Genomic DNA, 25,448 nt, shown 5'->3' with positions numbered 1-25,448 from the left:
CAATCACAGTAGAAGTGGCGGAGATGCAGTGCTGGACCCACGGAGCACGAGCAACAGCTTTTTAATTGTTTTAGCCAAGCGCTGGCCCAACGGAGTGAAGAATGCTATTCTTGCAAACGGGATTGTCTGACTTAAACACAGGAGCCAATACCCATTGGTTCAGTCCCATGTGGCTCCAGCGCCGCCTGTGGTCTCTGCAGGGACTGCAAATAACATTCTGTTCTTCAGTCACCTAATGATTGGCTGCAGCGGTCAGGTGATTAGCGGAACTTCAATGTCTATTTAACGCACTCGACAGAAACATTGCATAAAGAAACCTGCCCCATTTCTCGCAGTGATGTGAGTTACAGAACTTTTCCAATATGAAGCCAATGACAGAACCTTTCCCTGGTTTGGGTGAGCTTCCTAAAAAATAGGGTCACGCCCCCAGAGTTTCACAAGGCCCTTCAGCAGTGTAGTCCTCACACTGTGACACTGTCTGATCCTCTATGTGCAGCTGAAGTGCATGATCCAGCATAGCAGGATAAAGCAGCTCCACTATACAGCAGGACCCCCCTGAGCTCCCCCTTGTCTCTCACACTGCACCCCCTCCTGTCCCCCCTTCCTGCTCTCAGCCAATCGCAGAGCACATCTCATCCATGCAAATAGCAGCACAATGGAGCAAAGCAATAACCGCGCCGCAACCAGCCTTGAAACGACCACCACTTGTTTGACAAGTGAACGACCAATCATTAGTGAGCTTTTCGCCTGCCTGCCACTAAGGTAGCCAATGAGCGCGCAGAGGAGGCGTTCCCCGACCAGGTTAGGGTGTCCTTGCAGGGTGTCTTGTGCTAAACTTCACCAAATAATAGCTGTTTGTATTTTGGCTGCAGCAGTGGCCATTTTAGGTAAGTTCTCCTCTTAACTTTTTAATTTGCAGCACCTTTGCTAGTTTCTGTGTCGCCCTGGGCGTGTGGTTGCCATCCATCCCCTTCCTGGGCATCTCTTATGAATGAAACTGTGATTTTTCCGTACTGTTCCTTTGCTTTTTGTGTGTGCTCCAGCGAGGTGGGAGGGGGTTGTCTGTAAACGTGTCCACCTCGGCAGAGTGCGGTATCTAGCAGGCAGCTAGCGCTCGGTTATTAACCCCTCCTCCGTCTCCCTTCCTTTAGGTCCCTCGCAGGTTCTTGTATTTTGGGTTTTTAACGTCCCCCCCCCATTCTGCCCCTGTGGTTCTGCCCACTGCACAAAGCGTGTGCTGTGGGCAGTACCAAGTGGGGGAGGAGTGGGGAAACTGGAAGCAATAAGGGCACGAAAATGCTGTCCTGTGAATTAGTATTAAGGCCACACATCCATCCATAGTGAGGGGCAGTAACAATGCTCGTGTCACCCGTGAATGTGGCCGCTGGTGGGATAAGCATGTGTGCACTGCAGATGAGGGACTGTTGTCATCTGTGGGTACCTGCTGTCAGGCCTACAGCCCTGGTATCACCTGCGTCCCTCATGTGACATGAAGCAGCTGCATTCTGCACTTCCTGCTGAGCAGACCCCCGATCATGGCCTCCTTCACATGGGGCAGATATGCTGCTGTGATACTTAGTGGCTCTGAGCAGATGTGCAGCGTTAGTGATGAGGTATTATGTGGGGTCCTGTTCACACTGTGCAGTTTTCTAACGTGCTGCTGTTAAGCATCGCATAGGGTTATGCAGGTTGTCTCCTTGTTGACATCAATAAGGGGTGGAAGAAATGTAGAAATGGCGTGTATGAGCCACTTGTGCCACCTTGACATCTGGTAGTTGTACTAGGAATGGGTTTACAACCGGGCATTAAGAAAATGACCCCCGTGAATGCCAACAGCTGTCCTGCCACAATGCCATCATGTCGCCCATTCATAATTTAGTGTTCCCTTTCACGCCCATCCGTCAACAGGAGATGTGACATGTAGGAGATGACGGTATGGCCTTAGGAGCCATGGCTGGATGTCTGAGATTATCATCCTATGGTTCCTGTATTGTGAACACTGGCACTTTTTGTTAAAGGGACGGTCGTAGCAATTCAGAAATATGAATATAGTTGCATTTGAAGGTTTTTGGTTCTCAAGGTTTTGGGGGGTATAGTAGTTATAGGCACATATGAGGCTGGGAGTCCAGATCCGGCCAAGGACGGTGAAATATGGCCCTTTGAACCCGACCTTAGGCTCTTAAAGTTGTTTCCAGATATAATTGGTGTCCATAAGGCCACGTTCAGTATTCGGTCAGTATTTTACATCAGTATTTGTAAGCCAAAACCAGGAGTGGGTGATAAATACAGAAGTGGTGACGTGTTTCTATTACACTTTTCCTCTGACTGTTGATTTTGGCTTACAGATACTGAGGTAAAATACTGAACATGTGCACGTGGCCTTGGGCTACGTCGCCACGATGAGCTTTGGTGAGTTTTTGACGGTGCAGAATTAATGCACCGATCATTTAAATTATGTTTTTCATTGACTTTTTTTAACATGCATTTTTATTGCGTTCTTGACGCTGCTTTTTGTCTCTTTGGTGTGTTATGCTTTAAATAAAGCTGCTTTGTTTTTGATAGTTCTTGGTATTTGGCTTTTACGAAACTTCAATAATATACTTAGATGCGGATTACATGTGTTTTTGATGCGTTTCTGCAGCAGAAGCGTACTAGAAGCTCATGTGCATTGTTTACCTTTGGATTTTCCGCATCTAATACAAGTTTATGAGGAAAATCCACACCGAAAACTCAGTGCACCCACGAGAGAAAGTGACATGCTGTGGATCTGAAACACGCACCGCAGCTCAGTTTACGCGGAGGAAAAAAATGCACAGTGGGCATGAGATCTGTATAAATCCCATCCATTTTGCTGGAACTGTAAGACGCTACGTATTTTTGCTGCATCAAAAACGTACCGTGAAAAAACCCACCAAAAACTCATTGTGGAAACGTAGTCTCTAATAGTCTGTGTCTGTTCGCACATCCGAGTTTATTTTGTGGACTGAGTGGTGCCATCATAGTCTGATTTTGATGATTGCTTGATAGGAGATACTTGAAAAACCTTCTCGTTCGTTAAAAAACAAAAACTGACCAATCAGTGCTGAAAATCTCTAATCCAAAACACTGATGATACTCCTTTTATTTCGTAGGAGAAAAATCACTGATGTCTGAAGGAGGCCTTTGGTCCTTGCGGCTCTTGTGCGCCAGCGAGTCATAGTGACTGGCCGGCGCCTGCGCACAAAATCCCTGCAGTACTATGACCATAGACGGCAGGAAGAAGTGCGCCTTCTGTAAAAAGTGAAGGGTGCGGGATTTGGCCGCCGCAACTGCACGTCACAGGGCACTGTGACATGCGGGGGAGGGGGGAAACAGTATAATTCACACAGGAGGCGGGGATTTCTTCCGGGCCCAGGACCCACAAGCCATCAGAAACTTGATTGAATAAAAAGAAATCTCACAGCAACAAGACCTCTAATATGAGGCATAAAAGTAGGTAGAAATGTAAATCTATATCACCTGTATGCCCATATTAGGGGTCAGATACAGTTGTGCTCAAAAGTTTACCTACCCTGGCAGAATTTTACCTTTCTTGGCCTTGTTTCCGAGAATATGAATGATAGCAAAAAAACTTTTTCTCCACTCATGGTTATTGGTTGGGTGAAGCCATTTAGGTTATGTGCCCACGTTGCAGAAATGAAGCAGAAAATTTCTGCTTCATTTCCACATGTCCTTTCCCGGAAAAACGCTTGCGGAATTTGGCAAGCGTTTTTCGCGCGTTTTAGAAGCGTTTGGGACATACGGAATTGCCTTGCGTTTTTTATTGCATTGACAAGGCAATTCCGCATGTGTAAACGCAAAATTAATGGACATGCTGCGGATTTTTGAGCGCATCAAAAACGCTGCGGAAAAATCCGCAGCATGGGCATTGAATTTACTTATTCTCATTGGGGACCATGGGGGACGGATTACCAAGCGTTTCACAAGCGTTTACTCTGCGAAAATTCCGCAGCATATACGCTTGTAAAACGCTATGTGGGCACATACCCTTATTGTGAAACTGCTGTGTTTTCTCTTTTTAAATCTTAATGGCAACCAAAAACATCCAAATGGCCCTGATCAAAAGTTCACATACCCTGGTGATTTTGGTCTGATAACATGCACAGAATTTGACACAAATGGCTTTGAATGGCTACTAAAGGTAACATCCTCACCTGTGACCTGTTTGCTTGTAATCAGTGTGTGCGCATAAGGCTATGTGCCCATGTTGTGGAAATGAAGCGGAAAATTTGCGCTTCATTTCCGCATGTCCTTTCCCGGAAAAACGCATGCGGAATTTCGCAAGCGTTTATCGCGCGTTTTTCGCGCTTTTTCGACATGCGGAATTGCCTTGCATTTTTTATTGCATTGAAAAGGCAATTCCGCATGCGGAAACACAAAATTAATTGACATTCTGTGGATTTTTGTGCGCCGAAAAATCCGCAGCATGGGCATAGAATTTGCGGATTCTCATTGGGGACCATGGGGTGCGGATTACCAAGCGTTTTACAAGCGTTTCCGCTGCGGAAATTCCGCATCAAATACTTTTGTAAAACGCTACGTGGGCACATACCCTCAGGCTGCGTGCCCACTATGCGTTTTTCAAGCGTTTTTGCCGCGGAATTTCCACAGCGAAAACGCTTGGTAATACGTGCCCCATGATCCCCAATGATAATCCGCATGTGCTGTGCACATGCTGTGGAAATTTCCGCTGCAGATTATCATTGCGTAAAAATATGCAGCATAAAAGCTGAGTGAGTTTCTGGGATCCTTGCATCTTTCATCCAGCCACTGATGTTTCTGGATTGTGAGTCATGGGGAAAGTAAAAGAATTGTGAACGGATCTATGGGAAAAGGTAGTTAAACTGTGTAACACAGGAAAGGGATACAAATAAATATCCAAGGAATTCATAATGCCAGTCAGCAGCGTTCAAACTGTGATTAACAAATGGAAATTCAGGGGCTCTGTAAAAACCAAACCACAGTCAGGTAGACCAACAAAAATTTCGGCCACAACTGCCAGGAAAATTGTTCGGGATGCAAAGAAAAACCCACAAATAACATCAGCTGAAATTCAGGACTCTCTGAAAACTAGCGGTGTGGCTGTTTCAAGATGCACAATAAGGAGGCACTTGAAGAAGAATGGGTTGCATGGTCGAGTCTCCAGAAGAAAGCCATTACTGTGCAAATGCCACAAAGTATCTCGCCTACAATACGAAAAACAGCACAGAGACAAGCCTCAAACTTCTGGAACAAGGTAATTTGGAGTGATGAGACCAAAATTGAACTTTTTGGCCACAACCTTTAAATGTTACATTTGGAGAGAGGTCAACAAGGCCTATGATGAAAGGAACACCATTCCTACAGTAAAGCACGGAAGTGGATTGCTAATGTTTTGGGGATGTGTGAGCTACAAAGGCACAGGAAACTTGGTAAAAGTTGAAGGAGAGATGAATACAGCACGTTATCAGCAAATACTGGAGGCAAATTTGCACTCATCAGCCTGAAAGCTGCGCATGGGACGTACTTGGACGTTCCAACATGACAATGATCCAAAAGACAAGGCCAAGTCGACCTGTCATTGGCTACACCAGAATAAAGTGAAGCTTCTGGAGTGGCCATCTCAGTCTCCTGACCTCAATATCATTGAGCTACTCTGGGGAGATCTCAAGAGCGCAGTTCATCCTAAACAGCCCAGGAATTTACAGGAACTGGAGGCTTTTTGCCAAGAAGAATGGGCAGCTTTACCACTGAGAAAATAAAGAACCTCATCCACAACTACCACAAAAGACTTCAAGCTGTCATTGATGTTAGAGAGGCAATACACGGTATTAACAACTGGGGTATGCAAACTTTTGATCAGGGTCATGTGGATGTTTTTGGTTGTCATTAAGATTTAAAAAGAGAAAACACTGTACCGTATTTTTCGGACCCTAAGACGCACCCCAAATTTTAGGGTGGAAAAAAGAAAAAAATATATTTTTTATAAGATGGGGGTCAGTCTTATAGTCTGAATAGGGATCTTACCTGGGTGGGCGGTGGAGCTGGGGTCACAGGAGGCAGGGTCCTTCAGGAAGCCGGCGGAAGTGGGGGCCTGGGGTGCTGGTTGCCTGGTGCTGTTGGACTGGTACCTGGGGTGCTGGTGCCTGGGGGCTGGGGTGCTTGTGGCCTGGTACCTGGGGTGCTGGTGACTTGGTAGCTGGGGCCCTGGTACCTGGGGTGCTGGGGGCCGGGGTGCTGGTGGCCTGGTACCTGGGGTCCTGGTGGTCTGGTGCCCTGGTCCTGGTGGCCTCGTACCTGGGCTGCTGGTACCTTGGGACCGGGGTGCTGGTGGCCAGGTGCCTGGGATGCTGGTGGCCTGGTACCTGGGGTGCTGGGGCCCGATGGCCTGGGGTGCTGGTGCCATGGTGCCCTGGTCCTGGTGGCCTCGTACATGGGGTGCTGGGGGCCTGGTACCGGGGCCGGTGTATTGCTGTGAGCGGAGTGGCAGAGCAGAATGAGCGGCTTCCGGTGGCCGCGGCCATCTTTCTGAAGCTGTGATCTACAGGAAAATGGCCACCGGCTCGGCAGAGCGCATGCGCCTGCTCCGGCGGCCATGTTCATGTAGAGCACAGCTTCAGGAACATGGCTGCGGCCACCAGAAGCCGCTCACTCTGCTCTGCCACTCCGCTCCCAGCAATACACCGGCCCTCAGCCAGATACTGGCCCTCCTCACCTCTTCTTCTGCCGCCGCCCTGCGATCCCGCTCCACCACCACTGGTAAGTTGCGTTCGGATCATAAGACGCACCCCCATTTTCCTCCCAAATTTGGGGGGAAAAAAGTGTTTCTTATGGTCTGAAAAATACAGTAGTTTGACAATAAATGGCTTCACCCAACCAATAACCATGAGTGGAGAAAAAGTTTTTTTGTTATCATTCATAATCTCTGCAACAAGGCCAAGAAAGGAAAAATTCTGCCGGTGTATGTAAACTTTTGAGCACAACTGTAAGTGCCAGAGGGTGACAGATTTCCTTTAAGCTGCAGACTCTTCTCTGCTTCTAAGCAGGGGAGTGGAGTCGATAAACCTCCGACTTCTCAATTTACATGACACCGACTCCCTCATACATGGCTCATGTTTAAGTGATCAATTTACAGTAGCACAGATTCATCTCAGCTAAAAGTCTAGACCCTTAGATCAGGAATAGGACAGACATTTATAGGACATTTCATAACTTTCCCAAATTCTTATGAAAAAAATACTCCCCACAGACTGCATTGAACTACTGTACCCAATTTATTATATATTTTAGGAGTTGGAGTCGGTCCATTTTATACCGACTCCCGATTCCGACTCCACCAAAATGGACACCGACTCCAACGCCACAGCCCTGCTTCTAAGTTTTAATAATTTGTCTTTTTCATATATATAGCGCCTCCATATTCCACAGCGCTGTCCAGAGATTATCCCTCATAATCGATCAGTAAACTATAGGAGCATGGGAACCTCACACCAACTCCTTGCAGATGTTGTCCTTGGCCATATTCAAGACCCAAGACCCCTGAGCCACAAGCCAGGGGACCATTTCATGATGGTTCGTTTTTACACTGGGGGTGTACAATACAGTTTTGGCAGCCCCTTAGGTGAGAGGGAGCGTAACTACTGTACTATTCCATACAGCTTAGACTAAATGTACGTTGTCAGGCCATGTGTGATCTTACGGCATGTTATATTCTTAATTGCTATGTTTATGTGTTTCTTTACAACAGTGTCACATTGTGGTACCCTAGATGGCACGTTAATACGTCTGCAGCTTTAATGCCACCCTTGATTAAGAGATGAGTATGCCCACATAACCAGCAAAAATTTTTCCCACTATCACGTCTTAAAAATGTAATGAAGTCTGTGAAATGGCAACTTGTGCCCTGAGCTATAAATGTGCATGAGAGGTTGTCACTTCCCATCCCCCACATAGATCTTATAGTCTCTGATTTCTAGCAGTATTTAGAAACGAGCAGAACACCTTTACTGACATTTTCCCATCTGATATTCAGGGTGCTATGTTCACCACACAGTTTGGAAATCACACAGACATTCAGATGTATCAAAATTGTGGCTAGTGTTTTTTTTTTTTTATTTGTTTTTTGTGATTAACGTTACATTGTACACTATGTGGATATGGTTTTTCAGGCTCAGTATTACAAATTAGTATTATTTGCTTTCATAGGTGGTTGTAACTATGAAACACGTCTATATCATGTGATGAATACAAAGTCACAAGTCTCCCGGCAGTCGCTTTGGGTTGTGCTGCCTACAACTTATTCAGTGGTATTCCTATCTTGGGTGTTTATGGCACATCCATAGGATTTGTGTGATTCTGAATAGGGTTCCAGCGAACCCAGCCACTGTAGTGCACAGTCCTGGTGAAAAGTTTCGAGACTAAGACAAATTTTGGTTTTCACAAAGTTTGCTGCTTCACTGTTTATAGATCTCTTCATCAGATGTTTCTATGGTTACAGGAGTACAATTCTAAGTCATAAGTTTATAAACTTCTATTGACAAATACATCAACTTAATGTAAAGACTCATTATTTACCTTATTTTTCAAGACTTCTGCCCTTCGTCCTGGCACGCTGGAGATCTGATAGTCCTGACTGATGACAACTCATTCTTACCTATTCAGTACATGGAGTTGACCACAATTTCTGTCATTTTTGTTTGTCCACCCACTTCCTAAGGTTTGACCAGAGGTTCTCAATGGGAATGAGATCTGGGGAGTTTCCCAGCCATGGAGCCAAAATGTCAATATTTTATTCACCGAGCCACCTAGTTATCACTTTTGCCTTGTGACATGGTGCTCCATCATCCTGGAAAAGGCATTGTTCAGCACCAAATTGCTCCTGGATTATTGGAAGAAGTTGCTCTCGGAGGAGGTTTAGATAAAAACAAACTAAGAAGTGCTCTGTAATGTAAAATTATATAAGGTAGGAAACGATGATGTGGGGATAGTATCTGCTCACCAATGGATGTTGTGCAAATGTCAGGCACCACGCTGAAGAACATGGGTATTCCCCAGTCATAGGGCTGCAGCTCAACCTGGACTATGTCCAGTTCCCTGGGTCAGAAATTTCTGTGTACACCAAAGGAAAACCGGATTTGAACGTACGGCTGCCCACACCAAGAAATGTATGTTTTTATCTTAAATATATATTTTTTATATCCTTGTCCTGGTGTGGGCAGCGCTACTTTTAAATTAGGTTTTCCTTTGGTGTGCACCGCAGTTTCAAGGATGTTTAGGTCCCATTCTTTATTCCTGGCAGTGTTCTTAGGCAAAATTTTGAGTGATCCCATTTTCTTGGATGAAAAGCAACTCCACACATGAATGGTCTCAGGATGCTTTACTGTTCGTTTGACACAGGACTCATGGTAGTGCTCACCTTTTCTTTGGACAATTATAATCAGATAATATAACTTTACCCCAGTCCTCTGCAGAACAATCCCCTTATTTTCTGCACAATGTCAGTCTGTCCTTGATGTTTTTCTTGGAGAGAAGTGGCTTCTTTGCTGCCTTTTTTGACACCAGGCCAAACCTCCAAAAAGCCTTTGTCTCATTATGCATGCTGATGCACTGACGCCTGCCTGCAGCCATTCCTGAGCAAGCTCTGCACTGGTGTTGAACCTATCCTGTAGTGAATCCTATTTAAAGCCTCATTCATACGTACGTGTTTAAACACCTACGTGAAAAAATGGTACCAGTGTCATCAGTGTTTGGTCCGTATGTCTGTTTTTACCATTAATGTGTCATCATCATTTTTCATTGATAAATTACAAAGCTTCTCGTATCCTTTGCAATGTTAATTATGGACAGAGCACAGATGGCACAAGGGTACCATCCATGTGCTGTACTTATTTTTCATGGACCCATAGACTTGTGTTCAGGGTTGTGGAGTCGTTAACCCAAACCTCCGTCTCCGACTCCTCAATTTCCATGACTCCGACTCCCACATACATGGCTCATGTTTAACCCTAGAACGCATACCTGGGGCCTCGCAGGCCTGCCCTGTTAATTGTTTTCTATTTTCTGCAAGATTAATTTAGTTAGAATTTTGAAACTCTAGATATTCCTCAGGTATATAGTTGTTTGTCATTTTTGTTTGAGTTATTCCATGTTATTTGCACACGGGCCTAAAAGGCCCCAGGTATGTGAAATTGTAGATTTTTATGGTCATGCGTTCTAGGGTTAAGTGATAAATTTACTGTAGCACAGATTCATCTCAGCTAAAAGTCTAGACCCTTAGATCAGGAATAGGACAGACCTTTCATAACTTTCCCAAATTCTTATGAAAAAATACTCCCCACAAACTGCATTGAACTACAGTACCCTATTTATTATATATTTTAGGAGTTGGAGTGTGTCCATTTTATACCGACTCCACCAAAATGGACTCCGACTACACAGCCCTGCTTGTATTGGCTCTGTTCATTTGTGATACTGGAGAAAAATGAATATGTTTGAGATTTGCACGGACATGTGAATAGCACTTAATAGATTATTATGGGAACATGTTCTACCCATGGTAAAAATGGATAGAAACATGGACGTCTGAAAGAGGGATAAGTTACGATCTTTGCACTTGCTGGACTTTCTTGGGCATCCTGAAGCCTTCTTCACAGCAATTGAATCTATCTTTGAATTTCTTCATGATCCAAAAAATTGATAGATTTAGGGACATTCTTAAAAGCATCAATGTCCTTGCCTGTAAAGCCCTTAAGATATAAAGCAATAATGACTACACTTGTTTACTTGGAGGTAACCATGGTTAACAGAAGAAGAGTATGATTTCAAGCACCAACCCTTTTTAAAGCAACCAGTCTGCTTTTCTAATTCAATCAGCATGACAGAGTGATATCAGCTTCCTTGTTCTCATTAACACTTTCTCCAGAGCTAATGAGGAGATCCCTGAAATGATTTAAGTGGGTCATTTTATGCAGGACTGAAATTCAGTGGAGGTTGGGTTTTTGTGATTAACTTAATTTTCACGGCTAGTAGTGACTGCAATTTTTTTGCAATTCATTTGATTGATCTTCATAACAAACTAGAGTTATTGCAATAAAAACTGAAGTAGAAAACTTTGTGAAAACTAAAATGTGAATCAGTCTCAAAACTTTTGGCCACGACTGTGTGTGTGTAGTGTTCAATGGAGAGAAGGGTATGTGCAATCACAATGTTCTTTCCAAAACAGTTTGTGGAGAATATGGCAGTGGGTAACCCACAGCTATCAAGGATTTAAAGCTAGACGAGAATACCACCTTTACAGAAACCTGTCATGTGGAGTTACCCCTACCATGTATTAGGGTATGTGGCCACGATCAGGAGCCGCTGCGGGTTTGAAGCTGGGTGTTTATGCAGCGTCAAACCCACAGCGTACAGATGTTACAGCATAGTGGATGAGATCTCTAGAAATCCCATGTCCACTATGCGTCTGTGTGCACCTGTGGATCATCCGTGGAAACTGACATGCGACGCGTCTCTCAGACCCCTAGCATGTCAATTTCTTTTGCAGGTCCGCATGTGGACTTTCACCATAGACTAACATTAATGAGAAAAGTCCACACATGAAAAAAAAAAAAAAAAAAAAGTGCCAGCTCATTTGCATAATGAGGGTGAAAGCCGCACGGCTGCTCTACAGCGATGGGGCCGCAGGCAGCTCTGACCCGTGGGCACACATCTTTAGCGCTTTATCAGACTCGTAATAACATTTCTGATGATGCCTGTTGCAACTAACTTTTAGTTCCGTGTGCATGAAGAATGTTTAAACCCGGTGCCATCACTCATCTCTGCAGTCTGCGGGTATCTCACCCACAGCGTCATGATTGACAAACCAGCGTGTTTAGTGAGGAGGAGAAGTTGTCCCTTACTTGCACATGCTTGCCAGGATTAAATAGTTTTACACACACTGAAGTAACAGTTTGTTGTAATAAAAGCATCATTAGAAATGTCATAAGGAGGTGGATAAAGTGCTCCTAATAATCAGTAGGGTAAATCCCTTCACAATGTTCCAGGTAAGCAAGATTACGAGCTGTGTATTGTATGCAGCCTTTCTACTCTCCCCTTTCGGCAGATGTTCGGGAATAGAAGGATCATGCAGTTAGATTCGAGCATGCCTGATCGCGCCCAGTGCAAATAACCAAAGTTGCCTTACAGCGGCTAACATCACTAACATGGTTAAGAACCTATACACGGCTGAGGCTACATGTTTTTTGGTGAATCGGGAGGCATTACTGTATCCTGGTCAGCATTTTTACAGTTTATCAGTTTAGAGTGCCAAAGTATCAACAAAACGGGAACTAGGAAAAACATTTGCCCCCGCACCATGAGGATCAGTGGGTTACAGGCAGTCAGACTCATATTGATCAGCTAACTATATGCTTTTAGGGTATGTGGGTATTTACATATAAAACATCGGATCGCAGATATCAAGGTATAATTTTATTCAACTTTCTATGACTTTGCATGCCCATACAGACTGCTTGGGAGGGTTGATCCTACTGACAAATTCCCTTTAACCCCTTTCTGATGCAGAGCGTAATAATACGTACCTGCACCCTGGGACTTAATGCCCAGGTACGTATTATTACGCCGTGGCGATCGCGCCCGCACAGAGGCTGTACGGGTAAGATCGCCGCCGGGTGTCAGCTGATTCTGGCAGCTGACACCCGGTACTATGTGCTAGGAGTGGTCCCGCACCGCTCCCGGCACAATAACCCCCAAATGCTGCGATCGAAGTCGATCGCAGCTTTTCCGGGGCAGGCAGAGGTAAGAGCGCCCCTCTTAGCTTGGATCGGAGACCCCATGCTGTGAGCATGGTGTCCCAATAGTTGCCATGGTGACCCGATGTTGTCATGACGACATCCGGGTCACCAGGCATCAGGAAGTTATCTAACTTGTGTCTGCAGGGCTTACAGCCTGCATAGCATAGGGATGCTGCTGCTACATCCCTATACTATGCAAGCGATCAGCCTGCAAAAAATGAAAGTCCCATAGTGGGACAAAGTGTAAAAGTGCAAAAAAATGTCAAAGTGGGGGAAAAAAAAAAAAATGAAAAAATAATCCCCCCCAAAAATAATATACTGTACCCATAAATAAATATTATTATGAAAAAAAAACAAGAAAAGTACACATATTTGGTATCACCACGTCCGGAACGACCTGACCTATAAAACTCTTCCACTAGTTAACCCCTTTAGTGAACACGGTAAAAAAAAAAAAAAAAAAAAGATGCTTTATCATCATACTGCCAAACAAAAAAATGGAATAAAGCGAGATCAAAAAGACAAATGTAAGTAAAAATGGTACTGCTGAAAACGTCATCTTGTCCCACAAAAAACAAGCTGCCACAACTCCAAAAAAAAATAAGTTATAGCTTTCGGAATAAAGCGATACAAAAAAAAATTTTTTTATTGAGTAAAAGTGCCAAAACATAAAAAAAAGAGATAAATGTAGTATCACTGTAAACGTACTGACCAGATAAAATAAAGCGGCCTTACCAATTTTACCACATGCAGAACAGCATAAAAAATAAACAATTCCTGATTTGTTGGTTTTTGTTTTTTCTGCTTCCCAAAAATTGGAATAGAAAGCGTTCAAAAAATGTCATGTGCCCGAAAATGGTACCAATAAAAAACGTCAACTTGTCACGCAAAAAACAAGCCCTTACGTGACTGACGGCCGAAATATGGAAAAATGATTACAAAAACTAGTATTTGCAAAAAAAGTGTCTTTTAGTGTGTGACAGCTGCCAAACATAAAAAGTCGATATGAACCTGGTATCACACCGACCCGAAGAATAAAGTCGTTTAATCATTTATACTGCACAAGGAACGTAAAAAATAAACTCTAGTTCTAGGGTTAGTGTTAGGGCTAGTGTTAGGGCTCTGATTGCTGCTGTTAGCCATTTATATGCCACTTTCTCTGTCAGCAGCATTTAAATGGAGCAGTTCCTGATGCTTGTGCACACCAGCTCCCATCGTCCCCCCTACGACGTGATCACAAGGCACGGATGAGTTAACATGACAGCCAGGGGCCTGCTGTCAGACCCCGATGCTGCCATCTTGGTAATCCTGTACAGTTCAGCCACAGGCTGAGCCTCATAGGAGACCCATGATTTTTCTTCTATACTGTAGTATTGCAATATATAGAACAAGCGATGAAATGATTGCAGGTTCAAGTCCCGTAAGGGAATAAAAAATATATCTTTTAAATATATAAAAATTTTAATCCCCATTAAAAATAAAGAAATGAGAAAAAAATAAGCATATTTGGTATCGCCGCGTCAGTAAAAGTCTGATCTATCTAAATATAAAATTAAATAACCCATACAGTAAAAAACAACGTAAAGTGGAAAAAAAAGCCAAAACCTCTCCTTAAAAAAATAAAAAAGTCATCAAAACGTTATATGTACCTCAGAATGGTATCAAAAAACCTTCAGCTCATCATGCAAAAAACAAGCCCTCAAACAGCTCAATCGCCGGGAAAATAAAAATGTTATGGGTCTCTGAAAATGGCGCCACAAACAAGATATGTACAGTATATGTAGTATTATTTTTTTTTTTATATATAATTTCGAATTACGGTAGTTTTTTCACCACCAAAAAAAAAAGGAAGTTATGGGATGAATGTAATCCTATTGACGATTTGAAATTTTTTTCCCCATTTTTTTTCAGTATATTGGTAAAATGAATAGAAGAACAAGTCAAGAACTGGGCTTAGTTGGCTATTTGAAATTGCAAGTTTTCTGTTTTTTTTTTTTTTTTATTTAATTTAACAAAAGTATGTACACACTATCCAGGAGATAGTAGTAGAAATGCCTATATACTGACTGATGTACAGTACAGACCAAAAGTTTGGACACACCTTCTCATTTAAAGATTTTTCAGTATTTTCATGACTATGAAAATTGTACATTCACACTGAAGGCATCAAAACTATGAATTAACACATGTGGAATTATATACTTAACAAAAACGTGTGAAATAACTGAAAATATGTCTTATATTCTAGGTTCTTCAAAGTAGCCACCTTTTGCTTTGATGACTGCTTTGCACACTCTTGGCATTCTCTTGATGAGCTTCAAGAGGTAGTCACCGGAAATGGTCTTCCAACAATCTTGAAGGAGTTCCCAGAGATGCTTAGCACTTGTTGGCCCTTTTGCCTTCACTCTGCGGTCCAGCTCACCCCAAACCATCTCGATTGGGTTCAGGTCTAGTGACTGTGGAGGCCAGGTCATTTGGCGTAGCACCCCATCACTCTCCTTCTTGGTCAAATAGCCCTTACACAGCCTGGAGGTGTGTTTGGGGTCATTGTCCTGTTGAAAAATAAATGATGGTCCAACTAAACGCAAACCGGATGGAATAGCATGCCGCTGCAAGATGTTGTGGTAGCCATGCTGGTTCAGTATGCCTTCAATTTTGAATAAATCCCCAACTGTGTCACCAGCAAAGCACCCCCACACCATCACACCTCCTCCTCCTTGCTTCACGGTGGGAACCAGGCATGTAGAGTCCATCCGTTCACCTTTTCTGCGTCGCACAAACACACGGTGGTTGGAACCAAAGATCTCAAATTTGGACTCATTAGACCAAAGCACAGATTTCCACTGGTCTAATGTCCATTCCTTGTGTTCTTTAGCCCAAACAAGTCTCTTCTGCTTGTTGCCTGTCCTTAGCAGTGGTTTCCTAGCAGCTATTTTACCATGAAGGCCTGCTGCACAAAGTCTCCTCTTAACAGTTGTTGTAGAGATGTGTCTGCTGCTAGAACTCTGTGTGGCATTGACCTGGTCTCTAATCTGAGGTGCTGTTAACCTGCGATTTCTGAGGCTGGTGACTCGGATAAACTTATCCTCAGAAGCAGAGGTGACTCTTGGTCTTCCTTTCCTGGGGTGGTCCTCATGTGAGCCAGTTTCTTTGTAGCAATTGATGGTTTTTTCAACTGCACTTGGGGACACTTTCAAAGTTTTCCCAATTTTTCGCACTGACTGACCTTCATTTCTTAAAGTAATGATGGCCACTTGTTTTTCTTTACTGAGCTGCTTTTTTCTTGCCATAATACAAATTCTTACAGTCTATTCAGTAGGACTATCAGCTGTGTATCCACCTGACTTCTGCACAACACAACTGATGGTCCCAACCCCATTTATAAGGCAAGAAATCCCACTTATTAAACCTGACAGGGAACACTTGTGAAGTGAAAACCATTTCCGGTGACCGGCTAGCGCCGGTCATCTCCCGGCTACTCGCAGCGGAAGTACCCGCACAGGCAGCGCCGCTCCCCGGTCCTCACTAACACGGTTCGCTGATTGGTCGCGGCCGCCGGCCGCGACCAATCAGCGAAATTGTCGCGAAATTAAAACACTGCTTCTCTGATTGGTCGTGGCAGAGACAAAGCGCGCGGTGGATGCTGGGTGTGACACGATGGGGGATAACCCCGCCAACAGCCCGTCATTCACCGTGGTACGCGGAACAGGAGACCCCTGGCTGCAGCCGCAAATAGTCATGATGTAAGCGGAAGCAAGAGCCGGCTACAGCCGGGGGAATTACGTGCTGGCTGTGCGTGGTCAGCGATGTTGTCACAAGCAGTATTGACAACATGACGGAATTACAAAATTCATTAGGGGCCCCGGGGGGATACATTGGGGGGTTAATTTTAAAGTAGTGCACAACCCATTTAAACACTGCTTCGCTGATTAGTCGCACCCGGTCGGCCGCATACATATTGTAGAATACCCGATGCGTTAGAATCGGGCCACCATCTAGTTCTTAAATAATTACAGTACATGTATACTCAATTATGTCACTTTTAATTAATATAGTAATTTTTATATGTACCTTATGTTTATGTGACAAGAGATCACATCAGCGCTTTGGATGGACGTATATGTACGTTTTATGGTCATGCATTTTGATTGCCTAATCACTTGCTAATTAATTCTGTATGGTGTTACCCATTTAAACCTTGCACAGAATTATTGTTTGAGTTAATGGCTCAGTATCAAGACCTGAATTGTCAATGGGCTAAATATTCACTTTTTGTTTCACTGGACGTGCCACGTTCCATGGTGAACGATATATTTGCCCTTTTGGTAAGAGGCCTGCACTCACCATCTATAAGGGCTTGTCCTCTTTTAGATTTTTCTGCTATATACAGTGGGGAAAATAAGTATTTTGATACACTGCCGATTTTGCAAGTTTTCCCACCTACAAAGAATGGAGAGATCTGTAATTGTTATCGTAGGTAGACTTCACCTGTGAGAGACAGAATATAAAAAGGAAAAACCAGAAAATCACATTATATTTTTAAATAATTAAATTGCATTTTATTATATGAACTAAGTATTTAATCACCTACCAACTAGCAAGAATTCTTTCTCACAGACCTGTTAGCTTTTCTTAAGCCCTCCTACTCTGTACTCATTACCTGTATTAATTCCACCTGTTTGAGCTCGTTACCTGTATAAAAGACACCTGTCCACACACTCAATCACACGCCAAGCATGGCCAAGACCAAAGAGCTAAGAACACCAGGGACAAAATTGTAGACCTGCACAAGGCTGGGATGGGCTACAGGACAATAGGAAAACAGATTGGTGAGAAGACAACAACTGTTGGCACAATTATTAGAAAACGAAAGAAACGCAAGATGACTGTCAATCTTCCTCGGTCTGGGGCTCCATGCAAGATCTCACCTCGTGGGGTAAGGATGATTCTGAGAGAGGTCAGGAATCAGCCCAGTACTCCAGAGGACCTGGTCAATGACCTGAAGAGAGCTGGGACCACAGTCTCAAACATTACCGTTGGAAACACACTACGCCGTCATGGATTAAAATCCTGCAGGGCACACAAGGTCCCCCTGCTCATGCCAACACATGTCCAGGCCCGTTTGAAGTTCACCAATGACCATCTGGATAATCCAGAGGAGGCATGGGAGAAGGTCATGTGGTCAGATTAGACCAAAATAGAACTTTTTGGTATCAACTCCACTCGCCGTGTTTGGAGGAAGAAGAGGATGAGTGCAACCCCAAGAACACTGTCACAACCGTGAAATATGGTGGGGAACACATCATACTTTTTGGGTGATTTTCTGCAAAGGGGACAGGACAACTGCACTGTATTGAAGAGAGGATAGATGGGGTCATGTATTGTGAGATTTTGGCCTTCCCTCATTAAGAGCATTGAAGATGGGTCGTGGCTAGGTCTTCCAGCATGACAATGACCCAAAACACACAACCATGGCAATTAAGGAGTGGCTCTGTAAGAAGCATTTCAAGGCCCTGGAGTGGCCTAGCTTTGTACTTTGGTACAAAGTTTCTGTACCAAATATTAAGTTCTGTCTTTCTATTGTATCAAATACTTATTTCATGCAATAAAATGCTAATTAATCATGTAAAAATCATACAATGTGATTTTCTGGATTTTTTTTTAGATTCTGTCTCACAGGTGAAGTCTACCTACGATAAAAATTACAGATCTCTCCATTCTTTGTAGGTGGGAATACGTGCAAAATTGGCAGTGTATCAAATACTTATTTTCCCCATTGTATACGGGCTTGTCCTCTTAAATTTTTCTGCTATATATGTTATTAAAATTATATCCAAAGATCTACTGATAAATGTGGCCATCAAATAAAACTCCTCTTTGTGAGGGGAACCCCGTAGTGCTCTATGTAGAGAAATAAGGCTCTAGCTGAGCCGCGATCAGACGTATGTGGCAGATGCTAGGATGCTAGGCCTTGAAGCTAAAGGCAGGTGTATTGTGCTGAGTGATTCATTGCAGAGAAGGTTCAATTTGCTGCACAAGCCCCCATCCTTTTTGCCTAGCATGTAACAACACGTTCCCTGCTATATATATTGCTTGGATTGTTTTGTTTTTTTTTTATACTCCCTGGTTCCTGCGAGATCCTCAAGCATAAAAAAGAAGCGGCGCTTCCACTCTACAAACCTGGCAGCCGTTCTAGAGCACATTGCAGCAGAAACCAAAGTCTGTCTGGCGAAGTGACTGTGCCAGGAGGAGATTAATGTTCAGACCTGTTCGCAAGGGATATGGTGTTTGAAGGACGGAGATGCTGTCTCACCCCCTCCGTCTACACATGACTTCTTTCCTCCTGAGACTCGGTTGCTTTAGCTGTGCTGAAGTTTGCTTATTGGATTCTGGGCCATAGAGATCATTAAAACACTGCAGGGAAGTATAGGGAACATACTGAGCTTAATGAAAGCGGTGGAAAGCCAGTGCCAACGTCTGTATGGCAGAAGCCGTGCCGCAGCTCTCTGTTATGTGATGTCACCGGTACCTCTGCACCCAAATGTCACATACAGATACGTTGTCGAGCATTACTCCTGTTAACTCATATCAGGATGCACCATGTAGCATAGAAAAATAAGGCTGTGTTCACACGATGCGTATTTCATGCGTTTCCGCGGCGTTTTTGCAGTTGCGTAAACGCCGCGGAAACGCATGAAAAACGCATGGTAGAAGGGCAGCAATGTTCCCCAATGGAAATCCGCATGTGCTGTGCCCATGATGCGGATTTTTCCGCAGCGTTAACGCTGCGGTCAAAAATCCGCAGCATGTCAATTAATTTTGCGGAAACGCGGCGATTTCGCCGCCATTGACTTGCATTAGAACGCGCCAATTCCGCAAGACAGCATTTGTACTTGCGTAATTGGTGCGTTCTAATGTGCGGATGGTACCCGGGTGTGGAGGAGAGGAGAGGAGAGTCTCATCCACACCCAGGTACCATTAAAAAAGCTGTAAAAAGAAGAATAAAATAAAAAATAAATGTATTCTTACCTTCTGTCGGCCCGCGCAGCGCTCACGCTTGGTTCCCGGCACTTGCAGTGAGTTGTAGGACCTGCGGTAACGTCAGAGTCATGTGACGGGTCACGTGACGCTGACGTCGGCAGGTCTTTCAATTCAAAGTTGCCGGCAGCCGGGAGAACGGAGTGAGCAGGACAGCGCGGGCCATCGGAGGTAAGTATATACACTCTCTCGGGTCACACTATATAAATCCATGCTGTTTGCATGGATTTATATAGTGTGACCTAGTTATCAAGCACTTTCCAGGTGATGCTAAGATCGCCTGGAAAGCGCTTGTCAATCTGCATGCGGAAACGCATGTGAATCTGCATGTGGATCCGCATGTATTCTGCAGGAAAAACGCATGCACAATCTGCATGCGTTTTTTCTGCCAGGGAGATGCAGAAATGATGCAGAAATTTTCTGCTTCATTTCTGCATCGTGTGCACATACCCTAAGAGTCAGCAAGCTGGTATTTCCTTGTATTTCACTAGCTTTGGTTCATTGATACTACTGTTTTCCTTTTTTTTTTTTTTTCTTTTCTTATGGTTCCCTGCACCTCGGCGTCCTACAGCAGTTGCATGTGCCCAGAACACAACCCACACGCTGTGACTGTAGCTGCCGCAGAGTCTGACAGGCACATAATTATGCTTTACACACCTCGAAGAACGTAGACAGGATAAATGGGGTTCCCCAACCTGCGTGTCGTGGATTGAGAGAGTGCACCAAAGCAGAAACAAATGACTGGTAATTGCCAATGTACATAGACACATCTCTGTAAATTCATGTTAAACTATGTGTATAAAAATATACTTATAGAGTATACTTATATGCTGAAATAAGTGAATACTAGGAACTCTGTTGTTCCCTGTAACAAGGCTCAGTAGGGTGCTGGGGTATAAAAAAAGCTGTAATAAAGCACTGTGTTCTCTAAACCTCAATAGGAAAACTGCTGAAAACCATCTTTAAATAATGGTGCAAGGAATATGTCCATAAAGGTTTCTGATCTGTTATATATAACAGTATAGGTTACATTTTTGGCATGGACAGATGGTACTATATACCAGTACACCATTGAAGTCCTACTACCATGGAAACTACTCTAATATCAATTGTGTGAACCCCTTAGATGCCAAGGTAAATAGTGACTGTGGCATTGAAGTAGTTTGGGACAGGTTTTTTTTTTCTCTTCCCAACGGTGCCGCTTCTTTGCGTGAAACAGCTATAATATAGCTTTGGTTCGATAGGTCTGGTAAACATGGTGGTTTTGGTATAACGTTAATCCTGAATATGGCACCTTCAGTGACTGTACTCACACTTTTATTATATGCCTATGACCAGTTGAAGGGGTTGTTCAGTACCTTTTTTTTTATTTGAAAACCGCACCATTCTGTGGCATATTTAGACAGTCTTAAAATGTGATAAATTTGGAATAAAGACTCGTGCTATTTGCCAAATTTAGTGCATCTTTTGTCTAAATTTGCACTGCTTAAATTTGGCTTCCTTTGCTCCAGTAATTTGCTCCATAATTGAAATAATTTTTCGGGCCACGTCCCTTTTCCAGCTTTACTACACCACCTTTTCTTACTTCCTGCCTTATTAAACAATGGGGCATGGAATAATGTCTAAAAGAGACATCTAAGGCATCACGTGACCACCGGTGGCAGACAGCTTTTTCTTCCGCTGATATCACGTGAAGTGAGGTGTGACATCAGTGATGCGGTCCCCACGATGGATGCAGGGTTATGGGCGGGCTTACCCCATGCATCACACCCAGCATCCACCGCGCCCCACCCCCAATGAATGAGGAGAGGGAAAGCGTGTGGTGGATGGTGGGTGTGACGCAGGGGGTAACCCCAACCACAGCCCATCACTCACCGTGGAGCGCAGCACTGAGTTTCGCCCGGCTGTATCCGGAACTTGACGTGACATCAGCGGATGTCAGAGCCGGCTGCAGCCGGGGTCACGTGATGCCTGTGAGCCGCCAAGGATAGCGCCGCTCGCAGGCAATACATACAACTAAAGGTAATTACAAAACACTTATGGGCACATGCTAATTACAAACACTTATGGGCACATGCAATTTGAAAAAAGTACTGGACAACTCCTTTAACTTACAGTATACTGTGGGAGCTTTTCCTGACTAATTAAAGGGATTGTCCAAGCTGCATTTAACTTCTGAGTCCAGACAATATGTGATGTACACACTGTCACGACTTTCCTCTTTTCCCTATGCAGTTTAAGCGGTCATGTGACCTCCCATCCTAATAGAAATACAGGGGAATTGTTATAATGTGCGCATTGCATGTACACTATTTGGTCGACTAGACTTTTGCATTTTAGCCTGGACATACCCTTTTCATGTTCTCCTAAAACCCAATTCACTGGATGTGGTCAAAAGTGTATTTTTTGGTCTCTAGCAGGTATACATCTGCATACTGATTGATTTACTATATAGGAAAGTGCTGCAGGCTGCATTTCCTATAAAGAGAGCCACCGCAAAAAGAAAACGTATTTATTTTATTTTACTCATTTACATAACGCCATTAATTCCACAGCGCTTTACAGACATTATCGGCATACGTCACAGTGTACTTTTTACGCATTGCCTCTTTATGAGGAATGGAAGCTAGGGCCGTGGTGACCAGCGCTAACTTTTTCTGAGGGGTGCTATGTAAGTACAGTGAGCACAGAAAAGGATGGTATTGGGTGTCCTCATATTTGAAAAACTTTCTAATGAAACTTTTATAAGAACTTTTATTAATGCATGGATCCTTGGTCCATAGTTCTTCTCTCCTTCTGTCTGTTAATTTCTTTCAGAATTTTTCCTCTATTGTTGATCTGTAGTGTTGTTACAGAGGTTGAAAAAAGAGCTAGGTCCATCAAGTTCAACCTTTCTCCACCAATTGTTGTTGTTTTTTTTTTTTACCTGTATTCCTAATATTTCACAACACTTGTACATGGGGGAGAGGGGATGATTTTTAAGCTTGCTGAGAAATCCTAGTTCTCGGCAGCACCTTTTCCTGCTTAATCAGGACATTTGCTGCCGAGAACAATGCCGCTCTGTGCGTACATGATAGTTGTGTTCAGGATCTGTCTGTGCACGTGGAAGTGCAGCCGGAGGTCTTTTAACAGCCATGATCGGACTGTCTAAATGCATCCTTACATGACTGGTCAGAGACACTGTAGTATAAATCCAACTAATGGGGGTTGAATTTTATAAAAGGAATCTCCCTATAGCATGTGGTGTTTGGTCTACATATGGCTGTAGGATACAACTGGGTGCCCAATTAGTGTAATGTCAAAGGTTTGGTTAAAATCTTCTGTTTATGCCCTGGTTAAGACACTGGATTATTTATACTAGTATATAGGAATGTATTCACGTGGAACATAATGGCAAGCTGTGATCATATATTTTTTTCATTTGATTTACGTATTTTTTTAAGTCAGGCAAATTACTGATGTTGGTTCAAATGTTAAAACCGCAATCTTGTTTGTATTCTAGATGTGAAACCTTTAATTTATGATCATGAAAATACAGAAACCAGAGCAACAGGTTGGTAATCATCTTTTTCTATGATTACACATTAATTGTTTATTATAAATACATATTCAGATGTTGTGGGTACAGAATTGTTGGATAGCCGGGAATCTTGATCAGTGAAAATCAAGAGACAGAACATAGTTAGCTTAGTTAATTATTTTAACAAATTGTTTACTACTATTTTTTTTTTCTTTAAGGCTCAAAATAGGTTAAAAAAATAAATAAAAGAAGCCGTACATCTGTCACACATTATTTGTGTTCCAACACTACCCGGTCCTGCATTTTTCTCTACTGCTTGTCAGGGCTGTGGAGTCGATAAGCCAAACCTTCGACTCCGACTCCTCAATTTCCATGACTCAGACTCCCTCATACATGGCTCATGTTTAAGTGATCAATTTACGGTAGGACACATTTTTCTCAGCTAAAAGTCTAGACCCTTAGATCAGGAATAGGACAGATATTTATAGGACATTTCATAACTTTCCCAAATTCTTATTAAAAAAATATTCCCCACAAACTGCATTGAACTACTGTACCCAATTTATTATATATTGTCGGAGTTGGTCCATTTTATACTGGCACCGACTCCAACTCCACAGCCCTGCGTGCTTGTTGCACTATTCTCCTGACATGGAACATAATTGCTTCACCCAATCACTGGTGGGAGTCAACACTGCGGCCATTGATTTGATGAGTAGTCTCATCCTGTGTGTCAAAAGCAGGGCTGTGGAGTCGGTAAGCCAAACCTCCGACTCCTCAATTTCCATGACACCGACTCCCTCATACATGGCTCATGTTTAAGAGATAAATTTACTGTAGCACAGATTCATCTCCGCTAAAAGTCTAGACCCTTAGATCAGGAATAGGACTGACATTTATAGGACATTTCATAACTTAACTTTCCCAAATTCTTATGAAAAAAATATTCCCCACAAACTGCATTGAGCTACTGTACCCAATTTATTATATACTTTAGGAGTCAGAGTCGGTCCATTTTATTCCGACCACAACTCTGACTCCACAGCCCTGGTCAAAAGGGCCAGTGAATAAAGATAGGAAGGTCATCAGTGAGGTGAAGAGGATAGCCTAATATCCTGAAAGTGGGCGGTTAGCAAATATAGCTGAAACAGTCATTTCCATTATTTACATCTAGGCCACGTTCACACTTGATTATTTGGTCAGTATTTTACATCAGTATTTGTAAGCCAAAACCAGGAGTGGAACAATCAGAGGAAAAGTATAATAGAAACACGTCACCACTTCTGTGTTTATCACCCACTCCTGGTTTTGGCTTACAAATACTGATGTAAAAAACTGACCAAATGCTGAACGTGTGAATGTGGCCTTATGGGATGTTCCCACGATTTGCCATAAAGAGATGCAGGTCGCACTTTTGGACTTCATTTATCAGGGTCCTCTGGTTGACATTTCCTGATTCACAGTGGCACCCCTCCTCATTGACTACGATGCAGAAAATGTTCTGTTTAGACACGGCCGTCTTTATTGAAGTCAATCATGGTTATAACAAGAACTGAATGCTGTGATTACAACGTGCTGTATTACAAGGGATATATTACATGGATGGCCATTCATTCAAAAGGCTCATTTAATATGTGGTTGGCCCAAGTCTCAGAGTGCTGCTAATCCACTCTCTGCTCTTGTTCATCAAGGTATGGAGACCCCATTTTCTGTGTGCCTTCGACTGTTAGTGTAAATGGGTACATGGAAATACCCAAACTTACCCACTCTCTGTGTGTTGTCCTGCATAATTATGCGTGGTAAATTGCCTTCAGCAGTCACATGGTGAAGCATTAGGTTTGATGATCCAAATTTCTGTTTTTTCAAACAGAGTTTTCGAAGGGAATGGGAAACCTACACCGGTGTATAGTTGTTTTTTTTATCGTTTTTCTCTTGGTACAGTGAGTTGATTTATGTTGATTGTGTAAGTTGTTTGATATTGCTGGAAAATCCGAACCGCAATGCTTTTGTTATTAAAGCTAGCCAGTAATTTAACAAGGTTTGGTTTCTATATAAAGTCCCTTATGCAAAATTCTCCTTCC

General features: G+C 43.2%; 1 protein-coding gene across 3 annotated transcripts in view; it reads left to right on the top strand.

Moving 5' to 3' along the window:
- Positions 1-761: 761 nt before the first annotated feature.
- The window catches only part of CHD6 (chromodomain helicase DNA binding protein 6), a 108,213-nt gene continuing 83,526 nt past the window's right edge, over positions 762-25,448 (top strand). For all 3 annotated transcript variants that reach the window (XM_073683732.1, XM_073683734.1, XM_073683731.1), the window contains exons 1-2: positions 762-887; positions 23,350-23,400. In XM_073683732.1, the coding sequence (XP_073539833.1) occupies positions 23,368-23,400 (33 nt within the window). In that variant the 5' untranslated portion in view covers positions 762-887; positions 23,350-23,367. The remainder of the gene's footprint in view (positions 888-23,349; positions 23,401-25,448) is intronic.

This window comes from Phyllobates terribilis, unplaced genomic scaffold (assembly GCF_046119375.1).
Source record: "Phyllobates terribilis strain yellow unplaced genomic scaffold, ASM4611937v1 Scaffold_5__5_contigs__length_657084704, whole genome shotgun sequence".
Classification (NCBI taxonomy): domain Eukaryota; kingdom Metazoa; phylum Chordata; class Amphibia; order Anura; family Dendrobatidae; genus Phyllobates; species Phyllobates terribilis.
This window is presented reverse-complemented; position numbering and strand designations above follow the sequence as displayed.